This window comes from Xenopus laevis, chromosome 5L (assembly GCF_017654675.1).
Source record: "Xenopus laevis strain J_2021 chromosome 5L, Xenopus_laevis_v10.1, whole genome shotgun sequence".
Classification (NCBI taxonomy): Eukaryota; Metazoa; Chordata; class Amphibia; order Anura; family Pipidae; genus Xenopus; species Xenopus laevis.
In genome coordinates, this window is record NC_054379.1 from 113,071,618 (window position 1) to 113,089,299 (window position 17,682).

A 17,682-nucleotide genomic window follows, 5' to 3' on the forward strand; every position below is an offset into this window, starting at 1 on the left:
TCACTCATGACAAAGTAGCTGAAAGCCCACACACATCAGTCCTTGCCAATGTCGGAGAAAGCAACACTACAATGCAGACAACAGTTGTTTACAAATATCCACATAATATGCATAGGGTGAAACGTTTTGGCAACACTATTATAGGAATATTACTGCAAAAGTTTTCTTAGTTTGCAAGATTAAAAACATTTGAATTTCTGCTAAGGTACTCTAATATCAGAACAGAGAAACAGCAAACAAGTCACAATATGCTGGTTTAAACACAGAGCAGTTATCTACATGCTGAGAAACAGCCTAGTATGACCGTAGTCTAAAGCTGGCCATAGATGTGTTGATTTTATTCTTTGTGCAACAAACACTTGTTGATTGTGAGCGGCAGGGGTGGGTGAAAGCAGGGGGAGGTTGGATGGGGTGCAATAGGGGGCGGAGGTCAGATCAGGTGCAAGCAGGGGGAAGGTTGGATCAGGTGCGAGCGAGAGTGGCCTCGGGGCGCAGCAACTTTAAAACCAGCCCTGGTTCTGGCCATTAATTGACAGACTGCAATCGTACTAAAGTTATGTTTGACAAATAGTAGCGACAGTTACCCATTGCCATCGACCAGATAGGAAATACATGCAGAGATATTATCGGTAGCCAGTATAAATCTTTTAACCTGTTCGATCGACTTAATGACTGATTGCCATGGCAGGAAAAGTGTCGGGACACTCCATACATTGCACAAACCTGTTTCTTACGACGGTATGTCTATGGCCAGCTTAAAGGAGAACTAAACCCTAAAATTAAAAATCCCCTAGCCTACATAGACCGCTCCCTCCTCTCCCGCCAGCCTAGCTGCTAGCCCGGGCATATGCCCCTAAGTCTTTACTTACCCTTCTGTGCAGATTCTGTCCAGCGGAGTTCACACTTTGGTAATCTTCGGAATGAGACCAGCACTTCAGCAATTCGGCACATGCACAGTTGTCGAGAAACACAAAATAGCTCCAACTGTGCATGCGCACCTACTCCGGGCTCATTCTGAAGATTTCCGAAGAGAAAAAGATGGCTGCCGTGAACTCCGCTGGACAGAATCTGCACCAAGTAAGTAAAGACTACGGGGCACTTGCCGGGGTATCGGCCAGGCTGGGGGGGAGGGGGTCTATGTAGTGTAGGGGTTTTTATAAGGGGTTGGTTCTCCTTTAAGGGGCAGATTTATCAATATGTGAGATAAGAGCGCTACAGAAAAACTCACCCACTTGTTTTTATTCCTATGGGACTTTTAGAAGTATTTATCTCTTTCACCCATTGATAAAAACTTCTAAAAATCCCATAGGAATGAATGGAAAGTGGGTGCATTTTTTGCAATTGATTTTTTATTTTTTATTATTTAAGGTTTTTTGGTTATTTCGCCTTTTATTCAGCAGCTCTTCAATTTGCATTTGGTCCAAATTACCCTAGCAACCATGCATTGATTGGAATAAAAGACTGGAATATGAATAAGAAAGAGGAGTAATAAAAAAGTAGCAATAACTATACATGTGTAGACTTACAGAGCATTTGCTTTTTAGAAGGGGGGTCAGTGAAGCCCATTTGAAAGCTGCAAAGAGTCATAAGAAAAGGGAAAATAACTATAAAAAAGAAATAACGAAAACCAATTTGCCATTCTATAACATACTAAAAGTTACTTTAAAGGCGAACCACACCTTTAAGAACTATCTGCACAACTTGGATGGGCATCCTACAACACTCCAGTTTCCTCCCAATCTCCAAAAACACACAGTCAAGTTAATTGGCTACAGATAACTCTAGCTAGTGTGTGAATGTGATAGGGCCCTTAGATTGTAAGCAACAGGCAGGGACTGACGTGAATATGCTGGCAATATATAAAGAATTATAATACATTTATCTTATTTTTAGTAACCCTCACACATGCATTGAGCAACATACTATTGTAAAGGTATAAAGATAAATTACCACTCAGAAAGCAATGCAAACCTTTTTTTCTCTTTTAAACAATCATTAGCTAGTATAAAATAATGTAATATTAACAATAATTCACAATACCTAAAAATACTTTATTTTACATCTGTATACACGAGCTAAGTAAAATACACAGCTCATAAATGGTCTGCCAGTCAAACCCATATGTATACAGCACCAAATATATTCAGAACTATGCACAATTATTCAGACCCCCTGTACTTTTATACATATCTTTGTGGCACAAGGTGGAAAACAGATTAAATCTGGATTTTACCATTTGATTTAGACAACTCAACTAACACTAATAAATGGGAAAAAAAAAAAACCAGACAATTTGTTGGTTGCCTATGTTGTGTGTATGACACTAACGTGGCTACAAGCACTGCTTAATTTTGGGGCCAGCATATCAAACACTTTGGTAATCCTATGATCCTCCCAAATTTGAACCAAATCAAGACAGAAAATATCCAAAGAACATGGTAAAAAGAAACTTCTGCAGAAATGCCATGAGCCAGTACAGTTTTTAGTGAACAAATAAACCATGAACCGTGCCGTGAACTCCGCTGGACAGAATCTGCACCAAGTAAGTAAAGACTACGGGGCACTTGCCGGGGTATCGGCCAGGCTGGGGGGGAGGGGGTCTATGTAGTGTAGGGGTTTTTATAAGGGGTTGGTTCTCCTTTAAGGGGCAGATTTATCAATATGTGAGATAAGAGCTCTACAGAAAAACTCACCCACTTGTTTTTATTCCTATGGGACTTTAAGAAGTATTTATCTCTTTCACCCATTGATAAAAACTTCTAAAAATCCCATAGGAATGAATGGAAAGTGGCTGCATTTTTTTCTGTGATGAGCTCTAATCTCACACATTGATAAATCTGCCCTTAAGGCCAAGAAAAAATAAACAGGCTGAGAATCAACCAATTGTTCCTACAACCGAGCCAATGCAATGGTTCAGGTGCAGTCAAGTTAAGTGGCTTTTGCTGCGTAGGGCCTGATTATCAGCCTGTGATTATCTGTTCCATGGAAAATATTACTTGAATTTATTGATTTATGAGATCATTTTTATTGTTATATTAAGCAAACAACTATTCCTTATGTACCCTTAACATAATAAATATATGAATGAAAAGCATGAAATAGGAGGGTAATTTAGTCAAGCTGTTTGTTGACAGTGTCTTGAGATCTACTGATCACCAGCTAAAGGTTTACTGGTAGATCCTGATCTACCTTTTGGGCACGCCTGGTCTAAGGGTAAGGAAACACTGGACGATTTGTCGCCAACGTTTTAAAAAAGTAAATCGCGGCGACAAGACTATCGTCTTTTTTGAACAGACGATTCACAGCGACTATTGGCACAGAGCGATTTGTATCCCATTACTCTGTGCGGTACGTGCTCCACCCAAACCGGAAACGGTTTGTGCTTCCCGCTGTAACCTGGCGTCATTGCGTTCGCATTGTAATTTGAATACAATTGCTGCTACTTATCTGTATGTGTGTGTGTGTCTAGGAGATTTCAGTGCTTTTCTAAGTACATGCTATTTCTGATAAATCGCTCGGAAAAGTGTCTCAGTGCGTTTTTGTCAGGGAGGTAGTCAGGATCGAGGAGGAAGCCCTCTTGAGGGTGCAAGGTCGGGGTGTCCAAAGGGTTAATCAAAGGGGTAGTCAGGATCCAGGCAAGAGTTCACGGGCAGGCAGATAACAACAAAGTCCAGGCAAAGGGTCAGAATAACAATCAGGAACAAGATTTAGCTATAGAAGCTCACAGGGAACCCAGGATACACACAGGAAATGATTCCTATACTTGGGCGCCATTCTGGCGTCTAGGTAGCGTTTTTATTTTCAAATTTGGCGCCAAAGTGACGTCATTGGCGTCCTTGCGCCGACGCGCTGATGTCATCGCGCCGGCGCCGCTACCCACGTGGCGGCCATGGGCGCCGCCATTTTGGAAGCGACGCCGGCAGGGAAGGACGCGCCGCCCGGAGCTCCTGGACCTGCTCCGGGCGGCGATCGTGACAGTACCCCCCCCCCTCACGGGGGGCCTCTGGACCACCAGGACTTGGCTTCTGGGGAAATTTGGAGTGGAAATCCCTCACAAGACGAGGAGCATGAACATCAGAGTGTCCTTCCCAGGAGCATTCTTCAGGGCCAAAGCCTTTCCACTTGATGAGGTACTGAAGAGAGCACCTGGAGATTCTGGAGTCAAGGATCTTTTCCACCTCATATTCTTGTTAACCATCCACAGAGATAGTAGGAGGAGGGGACTGGTTTACAGAAAAGCGGTTGGAGGTAGCGGGTTTCACCAAAGAGACATGAAATACGTTGGGAATTCGCATCTCAGGGGGAAGCTGAAGTCTGACAGCCACAGGATTAATCACTTCCGAAATGGAGAATGGACCCACAAACTTCGGACCCAACTTAGGAGAAGGCACCTTCAACCGAATGTTCCTGGAAGACAACCAGACTTTATCACCAACCTTGTAGGGAGGAGAGGGTCTACGTCTACGATCTGCAAACGTCTTGTGAACCAGAGCGCTCTTCTCCAAGTTCGACTTGGTTGCAGCCCAAATAGCAGACATGTGGGCTGCATGGTCATCTGCAGCCGGGACGTCAGACAACACAAAGTTCTGAGGAAAGGCTTGAGGATGCTGACTATACACCGTCATGAATGGAGACCTTCCAGTGGAAGTGTGGCATGCATTGTTATGGGCAAATTCCGCCCATGGGAGAAGATCAGACCAGTCATCTTGACAAAGGGAGATGTGGTTCCTCAAGAACTGTTCCAAAGCTTGGTTTACTTGTTCAGCTGCTCCATTTGTCTGGGGATGATAAGCGGAGGAGAACTGGAGAGTAAAACCCAGATCTTTACACAGGGAACGCCAAAACTTTGCTGTAAACTGAGAACCTCTGTCGGAGACAACTTCCACAGGGAAACCATGCAAGCGGAAAACATACTGGATGAAGAGCTGAGACAACTCCACAGCAGAGGGAAGCTTCCTCAGAGGAATGAAATGGGCCATCTTGCTAAAGCGGTCAATCACAACCCAGATCACCGTGTTCCCACAAGAGGGAGGAAGCTCAACTATGAAGTCCATTGCTAAATGAGTCCATGGACGAGAGGGAATAGGCAAAGGTTGCAATAAGCCACTGGGGCGGGAATGGCTAGACTTGGATGTGGCACAAGCGGTACAAGCAGCAACCAAGTCTTTGACATCTTTTCGGATAGTCGGCCACCAGACTAAACGTTGAAGGAGTTCAAGAGTCTTTTCTGGACCGGGATGTCCAGCTTGCTTGGAACAGTGGGTCTGTTGAAGAATGGGCAGACGTAACTCGGAGGGAACAAACGCCATCCCAATGGGGGTATCAGGAGGAGCAGAAGATTGACCAGCCAGAATTTGATCAGCGAATTGAGGGTACAAGGAAGCGATGATCTTGACAGGAGGAATAATAGGCTCTAGTCTTTCAGGAGTACGATCCACCGGAGTGAAACTTCGAGACAGAGCATCGCCTTCCGATTTTTGGAGCCAGGGCGAAAAGTCAAGACAAAGTTAAATCGAGAGAAGAAGATAGAAGAAGAGAGACCACCTTGCTTGTCTGGGATTCAGCCTCTTGAGAGATTGAATGAATTCAAGATTCTTATGATCTGTGTAGATCGTGACTGGGATCAAGGAACCTTCAAGGAGGTGACGCCACTCTTCTAAGGCAAGCTTAACCGCCAGGAGTTCTCGATTTCCTACATCATAATTTTGCTCCGCAGGAGAGAACTTCTTAGAGAAATACCCACATGGATGCAGCTTCCCATCAGAGGGATGTCTTTGGGACAAGATAGCTCCAGCTCCAACTTCAGAAGCATCCACCTCGATGAAGAACGGTAACTCTGGATCAGGATGGCGGAGAACCGAAGCAGAAGTGAAGGCATCCTTCAAGGATTGAAAAGCTTCAACAGCAGGCGGGGGCCATGAGCTGGGTTTAACCCCTTTTCGGATGAGGGCAAGGATTGGAGCAATACGAGAAGAGAATCCCTTAATGAATTGCCGATAGTAGTTAGCAAAACCAATGAATCTCTGGATAGCCTTAGTGCTCAGGGGTAGGGGCCACTCTTGGATTGCAGACACTTTCACAGGATCCATCTCGAAACCCTCTGGGGAGATGATATAGCCCAGAAAATGAATCTTGGACACTTCAAACACACATTTCTCCAGTTTGGCAAAGAGAGAGTTCTTCCTCAAACGAGAGAGTACTTCCTTCACCTGAGAGTGATGGCTTGCAAGGTCCTTGGAGAAAATCAAGATGTCATCTAGGTACACGACCACAAATTTTCCCAAGAGATCCCGGAAAATGTCGTTCACGAATTCTTGAAAGACAGCGGGGGCATTGCAGAGACCAAAGGGCATTACGAGGTACTCGTAATGCCCATCACGAGTGTTGAATGCCGTCTTCCATTCGTCACCTTCCCGGATGCGGATAAGGTTATACGCCCCACGGAGATCCAACTTAGTGAAGATTTTAGCCCCCTTCAGTTGGTCAAAGAGTTCAGCAATCAGGGGCAAGGGATACTGGTTCTTAACGGTGATTTTATTAAGACCCCGGTAGTCAATACAAGGACGTAGAGCTCCATCCTTCTTTTCCACGAAGAAGAATCCAGCCCCGGCAGGAGAAGTAGAAGGGCGAATAAACCCCCGCTGGAGATTCTCTTGGATATATTGCTTCATGGCAGTGGTTTCTGCTGGAGAGAGAGGATAAGTACGACCACTAGGGGGCATGGTTCCAGGCAGAAGATCGACAGGACAATAGTATTGTCGATGTGGAGGAAGAAATTCTGCAGACTTCTTACAGAATACATCAGAGAACTCCCTGTAAAAGGAGGGTAGAGTCTTCAGATCAGACATAGAGATTCACCCTCTGGAGGGGTTCAGCAGGAAGACAATGCTTCTGGCAAAATGGGCTCCAACGGGAAATCTGTCCTGCGGACCAATCAATGGTGGGATTATGCAGGCGCAGCCAAGGGAGACCCAAAACGACTGGAACGGATGGGCAGGAAATAATTAGGAACGAAAGTCTTTCTTTATGCAGCGTCCCAACCTGCACAGGCAATTCTCCAGTCGTCATGGAGATAAATTCAGCCTCCAGGGGTCTGTCGTCAATGGCAGTGACACGAAGCGGAGTGGACAATGGGAATAAGGGAACTTCCATGTGTTTGGCGAAAACAGCGTCCATGAAGTTCCCAGCAGCTCCAGAGTCAATGAAAGCCGAGCCGACAATGGTCTTAGTGGCTAGGCGAATCTGTAAAGGAAGGAGAAACCTGTGAGTGTTCTCTTGAGACTTCGGAGTAGTGCCCCCTACATGAGTTACCCTAGATATACCTCGGGGAACAGAACTCGTGGGCTTCACCGGACAAGAGTTCGCAAAATGAGACTGTCCGCCACAATACAGACATAAGCCAGCCATTCGTCTACGGAGTCTTTCTTGTTCGGAGAGACGAGCCCTTCCAACTTGCATCGGTTCCTCCGGAGGAGAAGCTTGAGCAGCTGGAGTTTGCAAGAGAGGTCTCTGGAAGCAAGGTGCCAACAAGGGTTGAAATCGTTTACAACGCTCCCTCTCTACTTGATGCTCTCTGAGACGAGTGTCCACCTTAATGGATAGTGCAATCAGATCTTCCAGCAGATCAGGGAACTCCCTGGAGACAAGATCATCTTTAATGCGAATAGACAGACCTTGATAGAATACGGCCTTATAGGCATTGTCATTCCAGGAAGTCTCAGCCATCAAAGTTCTAAAGTCAATAGCATAGTCACTGACACTGCGGTTTCCCTGACGGAGTTGCAGAAGACGAGAAGGGGCATTTGTGACCCGACCCGGGGCATCAAACACAGTACGAAATGCTTGAAGAAAAGCCTTGGCATCAAAAGTCAGTGGAGAATTCTTCTCCCAAAGAGATGTTGCCCACTCAAGCGGTTTGCCCACCAAACGAGACATCACATACCCCACCTTAGAACGTTCATTGGGGAAGTGCGAGGGTTGAAACTCGAACTGGATCTGGCACTGTGTAGCGAAACCTCTGCAGGCCTGTGGGTCCCCACTGAAGCGAGGAGGAGGCGGAATACGAGGCTCACCAGACGAGAAACCTGTGCTAGACGAGACGTCCGCCATGGGAGGATTTACAGCCGCTTGGGAAGCAGGAGGTGCTGGAGGCACTTGGGAGAGAAGGGTATCGAGTGCCTGACCTATGCGGTACTGCTGGGCTTCATATTCCTCCATGCGGGATGCCAGTCCGCGGAGTGCTCGTCCGACATCAGGCGTAGCTTCCTCAGTAGGATCCATGGCCCAAGTATAATGTCAGGGAGCCGGGAGCTCCCTCCAGGGAGGTAGTCAGGATCGAGGAGGAAGCCCTCTTGAGGGTGCAAGGTCGCGGTGTCCAAAAGGGTTAATTAAAGGGGTAGTCAGGATCCAGGCAAGAGTTCACGGGCAGGCAGATAACAACAAAGTCCAAAGTCCAGGCAAAGGGTCAGAATAACAATCAGGAACAAGATTTAGCTATAGAAGCTCACAGGGAACTCAGGATACACACAGGAAATGATTCCTATACTTGGGCGCCATTCTGGCGTCTAGGTAGCGTTTTTATTTTCAAATTTGGCGCCATAGTGACGTCATTGGCGTCCTTGCGCCGACGTCAGCGCGCTGACGTCATCGCGCCGGCGCCGCTACCCACGTGGCGGCCATGGGCGCCGCCATTTTGGAAGCGACGCCGGCAGGGAAGGACGCGCCGCCCGGAGCTCCTGGACCTGCTCCGGGCGGCGATCGTGACAGTTTTGGAGCTACAGGCGATTCACAAACGCGCTGTGGGCACAGGAGCTGGCGTCTTTCATTTGTTTTTGTTCAGAGACAAAACGAGCGATATGTCGCCGCGATTTGCTTTTTAAAAACGTTGGCGACAAATCGTCCAGTGTGTCCCTACCCTAAGTGTTAGAACAATAATTGTTAAAAGAAGGACTTCAGAACAGCAAATCTTAAAAAGCATAGCTAGACAGGTATGGTTTGCAGACGTGCTTTACAGTCTATAAACTCCCTTATCTCTCCCCCACATTAAATGACTCACTTAATTAATATGCATGTGTTCACTTTTAAAACCTTCTGAAACTACTTAAACCACCCACTAATACATCTGCAAATGTAATGACGACATTTAAATATTCATTAATTTAAATACAATTGTGTTTAGCAACAAAAAGCTTTACCCTTACTGGTTACAGTTTGATAAGGTATGAGTGAATGAATGTGTACATACATAGGGAGGACAAGTATTAAAATAAATAGTCTAAATAGTCTAAATACACAGAGATCGAGTGCCATGTGGTACAAGACACTTTAGGAAGGAGGTCTCTACCAAAGGAAAAATAGCTGTACTCACTTACTGGAGTAAAAGCACACTGCAGAAAAGTCATATAGAATATCATGTAAAGCAAGGCATTCACAGGACTTAAAATATGGTGAAAGGTCTGAAGGAAGACCGAAACGTTTATCTCTACAACAGACTACCACAATTACAAAATTGACAGCACTGCAGTTCCACAAAAAGTAATGTATTCAGCAATAACAGCTGATGTAGATTACTCATTTGTGTTTTGAAATCAAAATATGCTACTGAGAATACACATGATTGTGGAGTACGAATCTGAGACCCAACAGCAAATCAGGCTTATCTGCATGTTTGCCCTTATATCTTACATACAACGTTTTTTGTTTGAATTCCAAACATACTAGGAAAGCAAGAAAGAGGCACAGATAAAATTCTTCTATGCCTACTAATATATGGTGAATAGAAAATAAATCATATTTTTTGTCAAGTCAACTTTTTTTGTCAACTTGCATCTGCGCTGTATAAAAATAGGTCAAATGGCAAGCTCATTCTGGTGGGTGTACAGAAGCTCCTGTGTGTCCTGGTGTGGACTAAAAGTAAGCAAACATGCAGTATGAGTAAGTGCAGGAAAGTAAGCAAACACATTTAAAGTTTCAGCTAAATATTCTTAACATAATGCTGCCGCAAAGTAACAACATAATTGTATATAGACAGCAGCAGGCCCTGACTGGCAATCTGTAGATTCTGGCAAATGCCAGAGGGGCTGATGTAAGAGCATGCAGGGGCTGAATAGGCCTCTTTGTACTTTAAATGCCGGGGTCTATTCTGAAGCTCAGTCTAGACTTTGTCAGCACTTCTGTAAATATCCAAAAATGCTTTGATTTCTTACAGTAGATTGTAACCCTCAACACTTCAAAAATGGTTTACACAGATCCACAGTACAAAATATCCAATTAGAAGAATTTTAAAGGAGAAAGAAAGCTACCAAAGCAGTTTATTGCCAATAGATTAGCCACAACAGTTCAAGCTATAACACTATTTATTCTGTAGAATGCTTTCACATACCCGAGTAAAAAGCTCTAGAAACTCTATTTGTATAGGATAGCAGCTGCCATATTAGCTTGGTATGACATCATCTGCTTGAGTCTCTCCCTGTTTACTCAGTTCTGGGCTCAGATAATAGCAGGGAGGGGAGAAGGGAGAGGGGGGAAGGGAGAGGAGCAACCTGGGCATGCTCAAGCCCTAACCCTGGGGTTTATGCTGAAAACAGGAAGTCTGATATAGAAGCCTATGTGTACACAACAGAAGGAAAGAAATGCAGTGTTTCTTTTGACAAAGGACTCAGAGGAGCATTACTTTGAGGGTTTACTGGTGTATTTATATATCCCTTTCTGATCAAGCTTTCTTAATTTTAGCCTTTCCTTTTCCTTTAAGAAGTCAATTTATTATGAATTCATCAATACCTGCACCCACTTTGCTTTGTTTTGCTCCAATATTTAAAACTGAACATTAGAAGAAAAAACAAACATACTATCATGAACGAAATATAGTAATTTTTTTAATAAAGGAGCAATATTCATACCATAAACTTCCAACAGAATTATTCTTAAGAGCATGAATGAAACAGCTTACCTCCACATTTAAAATAAGGCTGCTTGGTAGAGTTTCACAGGTTGCTATGGAGTTAGGAAGGCTGGAATACTCCCATGTATTTACAGGTTGTACTGGCTCAGTCGGTTTAGTGTTGTCAGTGGATTTGGGGTTGTCCAGTAAGGTCACTTCATAAAACTCCTGTATATCTGGAAAATCCAGAAGCAAAGTAGGCATAAAAAAAGCAAAGGAACAAGAAGTAATGGATGTAGATAATGTTTCCTTTAATAAGGTATAACTGTAACAACAAAGTGTAATTTTGGTGCAGATGACCATGTTTGGGCACATGCCTGCACATAATGAGCGAATCTCTAGATCAGTGGTCCCCAACCAGTGGCTCATGAGCAACATGTTGCTCTCTGATCCCTTGAATATTGCTCCCCGTGGCTTAAAAGCAGGTGCTTAATTTTTAACCACTGGCTTGGAGGCAAATTTTGGTTGCATAATACAGGTGTACTACCAAAATGACCCTCCTGTAGGCTGATTCCATATAGGGGCTACCAATCTGAATGTTGCTCCTGGGTAAAAAATTTTGGGTCCCCTGCTCTAGAAAATTCAAGCATGATGTGTTAATTTACTTCTTTAACTTTTTGAAAAATATTTGTCTACGATTTATGCTCATTTCCAGTCTTCAAACAGCACAGAGGCTCATGTGAAGTTACAATTATATTGTTATTGTTACTTTTTATTACTTTTCTTTCTATTAAGAGTTGTTTCCATCTTCCAATCTCTCATTAATTTCATATAATTTAGCTTGGTAGCTAAATTGGACCCTAGCAACCACATAGCTACTGAAATCTCATACTACAGTAGAACCCCCATTTTACATTTTTCAGGGGACCAGGAAATAATTATGTAAAATAAGGGAAATGTGTTAAAGTACTGAAAAGATATAAGCACCGGAGTCCGTTTTACTTTTAGATACAATATTTACTGTGTTAATAACAAGGGTTAAGCATTGCAGCTTTAAAGTTACACTATGGGAGCGGGGTATGTGCAAGGCCACTCTGTCAGTCACATATACAACCTAAAGCAATAAGTGATTGGTGCAGTACTGTATAAGGGGAAGGCAAATTGGAATTGAACATTTACAGGCAGAACCATGGCAAAATATATATCTGGTTAGTATTTTAAACCTCTGTTTCACAAATAACATTCATAAAGGAAAAAAAACAGTTTTTGGGTACATCAGGAAAAAATTTTGATGTAAAATGCGGGAAAACATTACTTAAAATGCACCCATTGAAATGCATTATAAATTGGTGGGACCACAAATAAATGTAAAATGTGGGAAAACTTTAAAAATCAGGGTACTTAAAATTGAGGTTTCACTGTATACTCGCATAAAAAAAAATACATTGAAAAAAATAAAATCAAGACCAATTGCAAATTGACCATCACTGTCTTTATTATACCAAGAGCTGATTTTAAGCACAAGGAAACCCCGATTCACATGGTGGTGCCAATAGGTCAGACACTTACCATTTTACTTACCTTTAATAGGCATCCCCAGCAAAGACTTGGATTTTGTGCATTTGTTATCTTAAATGAAGCACCAAACCAGGGAGGGAAAAACAGTTCAATTCAATGGGAATGCCAAACCATGGTTAAACTAAGCAAATCAGGGTTTCCTTACACTTAAAATTAAATCTTAGCATGCGTAAACTACCTCTTAAATATCTAGGCAATGAAGTTTGTCCTAGCATATACAGTATATTTTTAGGATTCTGAAAGAAAGTTTGTAAAAATAATTGACAAAGCAAATGTGAAGAATCTTTTGATGAAAGTTGGATCAGTTCTTGGATTTATCAAGTCAAGAAGAATATGAATATAGGGCATTTTGCAAGCAAGTGCCAGTAATTCTCCAATATGTTTTACAGCACAGATGTCATCAAGCAATAAAGAAAAGTATTACTGCTTCAGTAATTAGCATGGGCATTAGACATTCCACTAGAAATGTTTCCCAGGTTGTACTCTGTCCAAGAATGAATCTACTTTGAATTAGGTTTTGCCACCTTGAAAGGGAGTTCTGAATGTCTAGTCTATGAATTTTGGTGGGATAGTATTACTGTTGAAATATGGAGATCAGTAATCCTCAACCAGTGGCTCGTGAGAAACAAGTTGCTCCAGGACCCCTTGGAAGTTTCTCTCAGTGGCCTTAAAGCAGGTGCTTCTTTTTGAAATCCTTGCTTGAAGGATAGCTTTAGTAGCATAGAAACCATGTGTATTGTCAAACAGAGCCTCCTATAGGCTGCAAGTCCACACAGTGCAAGTCCACACAGTACAAGTCAGGGGCATAGTCATCTGAATAGCACCTTGACAGGAGTCTCTAGAATGGTGTATCCAGGCTAAAGACCGGAAAAACACTGAAGTCTCCTAATTCAAGGTGGGCATTTAAAGGGGTTGTTCACGTTGAAAATAACTTTTAGTATCATGTAGAGATTGATATTCTGAAACTATTTGCAATTGTTTTTCATTTTTTAACATTTGTGGATTTTGAGCTATTTAGCTTTTTATTTGGCAGGTCTCTAGTTTGCTATGGTTGCTATGGTTCAAGTTACCCTAGCAACCATACACTGATTTGAATAAGAGACTGGAATATGAAAGGCCCAAATAGAAAGATGAGTAATAAAAAGTACCAATAACAACAAGTTTGTAGCCTTAAAGAGCATTTGTTTTTAGATGGGGTCATTGCCCCCATTTGAAAGCTGGCAAGAGTCATAAGATTAAGGCAAATAATTAAAAAAACTATGAAAAAGACAAAATGAAGGTGCTTAGAATTAGCCATTCTATAACATACTACAAAATGTATTTTTGTGCACAATATCTGCATCCCTTTGGGTCATATTTATTACAATAGATTTTGAGACTGCATTCTTTCCAAAACCAAATCATGAAGGATCTTACCACATATACAGATGGCAAAAAATGAACAGATTTATCTTGAAAAACTAGTTCTAAGTTCTCAAAAAGTTAAGCAAAAAAAGAGCGAACAACTTCAGTTTCAGTATGGATTTTCTTTGGCAAGATTTCCTTTCTAAACTGCCCCAAGGGGTCCCTAAACAGAGAAAATGCCCCAAGACTGGCCTACATGTCCAAGTATATTGCTCTGAATTTGGCCTCCACATTAAAAGAATAATTTACATATCTTTTAAGCTGCTTGTACCGGTACAATATAAATATTATTGACATGTATAGAATCAATCTTCATTCGAAAGCATAACTAGCATGTACCTATAAGCGCTTGGAATAGATTACTCTGAAAGATGCCAATTACACGCTCAATAGATTTCCTGAGTTGTTTGTCTTCAGTTTGATGAAGTTTACAGCGATATTCTTCCAGAAGGGCAAGAGCGCGCTGAGTATCTGTAGAGACAGATAAGTAAAATGCAAATCAAATACAGTTAACCATCAGAAATAAAAAAGTAAATCCTGAATTATCAGTTTATTTTGCAACTGTAAACTAGAATAAGACCCAGATCTGGGGAATGATCAAAAATATTAATAAATGAATTAATAAAGACAACATATTAACTTTCCTGCACAACATTACACTAGTAGTAAGGAAAAACAAAAAGAATATTTTATAATCTAGGTCTAACAAGGATGCCAGATAATGGTGAACCCCACTGAAAATAATATGGCACCTATTCTGTAAGCTCTAAGGGGCAGGGACCGCATTCCTACTGTGCCTCTTTACCACATGGCACTTAATAGTTATACTTATTTATTAGGATGCTTGTAGTCCCCGCATGTTCTTTGCTATACTGTAAAACTGTACAGCACTGCATATTAGTAGCAATATATAAAGTAATACATACAGAAAAATACACAAAGCACTGCAAAAAATGAAACCATAATCAAATACATAAAAAAAATTGAAAAATTTCTAATTTCTCAGCCATGTAAACTGGGATATAGATAGATAGATTCCATAGAGTTCAATAATATGGCGTTTGCTTGATAGATTGGCGTTTCCGCTGAAAACTGCAAATATTGGTGTTACGCGTCAGATGTTGGCTCATAAGTGCCCAGTGGGAATTGCTATAGTGCATATTCCATTATTTTCAGTTGGCTTTGTTTTGTGCATATTTACACTCGAATGTGCGTAATATCCTTAAACCTAACTTTTCCTTTCTGGAATTCTCAGTAATGCAGGTGCTGACTCTGAACTGTTACAATTTGCTCCAATAGCGGATACATTTTGTAGCAGCATCTGTGACCTCTCTTAAACTGGCCATACATACAGGCACCCGCTCGTTTGGCAACCTTGAGATGGGCGATATTTGGCAAATCAAGGGCCCAACGATCAGTTTACAATGAGGATAATATGGGTGGTCAGATCGAGGACCTCATCAACTGCAGTCCTTGATCCAATGGGATTTTTACATTTGCCCGAACGACATCTGGACGGCTTTCTGTCGGCAGCTTATATCTGCCTGTGTATGGGGACCTTTACCCAAACACTGCCATGACAACAACTGAGGTGCTCACTATCCAGGACTGCAGGGAGTTCATAATGGGTATGTGCTGCCTCTTAGAATCTATGATTCTAAAAAACACTGAGCAACTCTGGTCACATGTGGACAAGTTATCAGAAATTACACTTTTCAGCCTTTACAATAGCATGAAGCCATATAAGCATGACATAATTGCGATTTAAATTTTCTTTTTAATTCTGTATGAAAAATTATGAAGGCCATGTGACATGCAAATGAGCATCAATTGTTTATTGGTGAGTGCTGACTTCTCATCACTATAACTGCTGTTACCGACAGCCATCGTTGCAACAGGAAATACACAACACTGTTCAGGCACAAAACTGGCTTAAGTTATTCCCCCCCCCCCAACACTTTTCCACTATACAGTGTACTAAATATTTAAAGAACAAATAATTACAGAACAAACAATTATTATAATTTCAAGAACAATAATATCCAATAGGATTGTTTTGCCAGCAATGTGGATGCACGCAGATTATAGTTAGGATAAAATATAGCCACCTGTTTGATTATTAGAGAGAAAAGGGAAATCATTTTTAAAATGTAGAATTATTTGCTTATAATGGAGTCTATGGGATATAGCGTTTCTGTATTTCAGAGTTTTCTGGATAAGGGATGCCATACCTGTACTATATCTAGCTTTTATAAATATACTGAAAACAAATGCATTTGTTTTGCTTTCTTATATAAGCCACTATGCAAATCTTTTTAGGCGGATGGCATACGCAATATCCACAGCACCCTGTGCACTATGTATGTCAAGCTCATGTAGATTTGTCTCTAGGAACTTTTCCAGGAAGAAGTCAATGGAAAGCAAAAGAGAAAAACTCTTACCAAAAACTCCTTGGGTATCTATACATGCTAGCATGGGTCCCACTACTCATTGTAAACAATATCATTCGCTCAAAGGCTCTGTATCTCTTGGCTTTCCATAAAGCATGAGAAAAACTATGTATTATGAAAAAAGGAATTGAGAAACAGCACTAAGAACCATACTCCTCCTACTCAAGTATAAGAACTCCCTTTATGTTATCCACATTTGAAAAACAATTCTCTCTTACCTCTTACCTAAAACCATAAACACTACTATTGAAGACATTTAAAAAGAAAGTGCCTCATTTTGGGCAATAGTACCATTTAAAAGAACAGAGCGCTTCTCCAGCAGGCTACGTGGAGCCACATGAAACACTGACCAGAGTGAAAAGCTATATTCAGAAGGGGAAAGAGGGGAGGGCTTTAGATGAAAAGTTCTAAAATTCCTGGGCACTGAGAACGAATGCAAGGCCTGTCATATGTGCAAAGTGTATCTGTTGAGACTACTCCTGGGTGGACAAATGAAAGGATTTTGCTAGTATTTAGTAACATATACATTAAAGTCTCTGTGTGGCCTGAAATCCTCTTTTTAAACAACCGGTTTCCTTGGCACTAAAGTAACTGGTGAAAAGTAAAGTTTGTCTGCAGCAGAAAAGCCCATAGATTAGTTTACAGCCTAACTTTTCTTATTGGAACAACGTGGGCTGTTCCACTCAGCCATGCTTTTACAACGGATCCCTCTCTACACAAACACGACACACATAAATGATAGAAGTGATGCAGGACACACACCTTGCTTCCTGACAGGCATGGTGCGGCCCCCACGAAACCACACAGCAACAATCAGCCGGCAGCTTGACCCCGGACAACACTCGTACCCTCAGCAGGAGGCTCCACGGGATAATCTCCCGGAGGAGGAGGATACTGCAATGAGAGTTCCTCCTCCCCCTTAAACGCAACAGTGGGAAAGTCCTTCCTACTGGGGTTATTCTCCAAAGGACTAATCCACAGACTGTGAAAGGGGGATCTCAACTATGTGACTTTAAACAACACATATTGTGTATCAAAAATGTGATACGATGCAGACTCAAAGTCTTAGGCGCCTCTCTGGCAGCCCCTTCCACAAGACAAGGGGCGGGGCGCTTCTGCGCGAGTATAGAGTTGCTGATAGGGGGCAGCAGAAGTTTCCGTCTCCTCCTGATCCACAGTGGAAAGTGGGAAGCTCAAGGCTTTACAAAAAGTTCACTCATCGTCTCCTTCTTGTGTGTCTCTTCTCTTTCTTGTCGCCCCTCTTCCCTCCTCCTTTACTTCTTCATCTAGTCTTTCAGTATCCGCTCCCCCCGCCTTTCTCCTCCTCCTCCTTTTTAACACCTCCTATTTCTCCCTCCGTTCTGAAATCCC

The 17,682-nt window shown here is 42.2% G+C and overlaps 1 protein-coding gene across 29 annotated transcripts in view; it reads right to left on the minus strand.

The window, feature by feature from the left end:
* The window catches only part of LOC108716985 (disks large homolog 1), a 116,524-nt gene that overhangs the window by 98,579 nt on the left and 263 nt on the right, over positions 1-17,682 (minus strand). For 18 of the 29 annotated variants that reach the window (XM_041563285.1, XM_041563300.1, XM_041563283.1 and 15 more), the window contains exons 2-3: positions 14,201-14,332; positions 10,949-11,115 (exon numbers count right to left, since the gene is read on the minus strand). In XM_041563285.1, the coding sequence (XP_041419219.1) occupies positions 10,949-11,115; positions 14,201-14,332 (299 nt within the window). Of the gene's footprint in view, positions 1-10,948; positions 11,116-14,200; positions 14,333-17,073; positions 17,629-17,682 lie in introns of those variants that run through there. The other 11 variants (XM_041563289.1, XM_041563284.1, XM_041563282.1 and 8 more) reach the window with 7 other exon arrangements.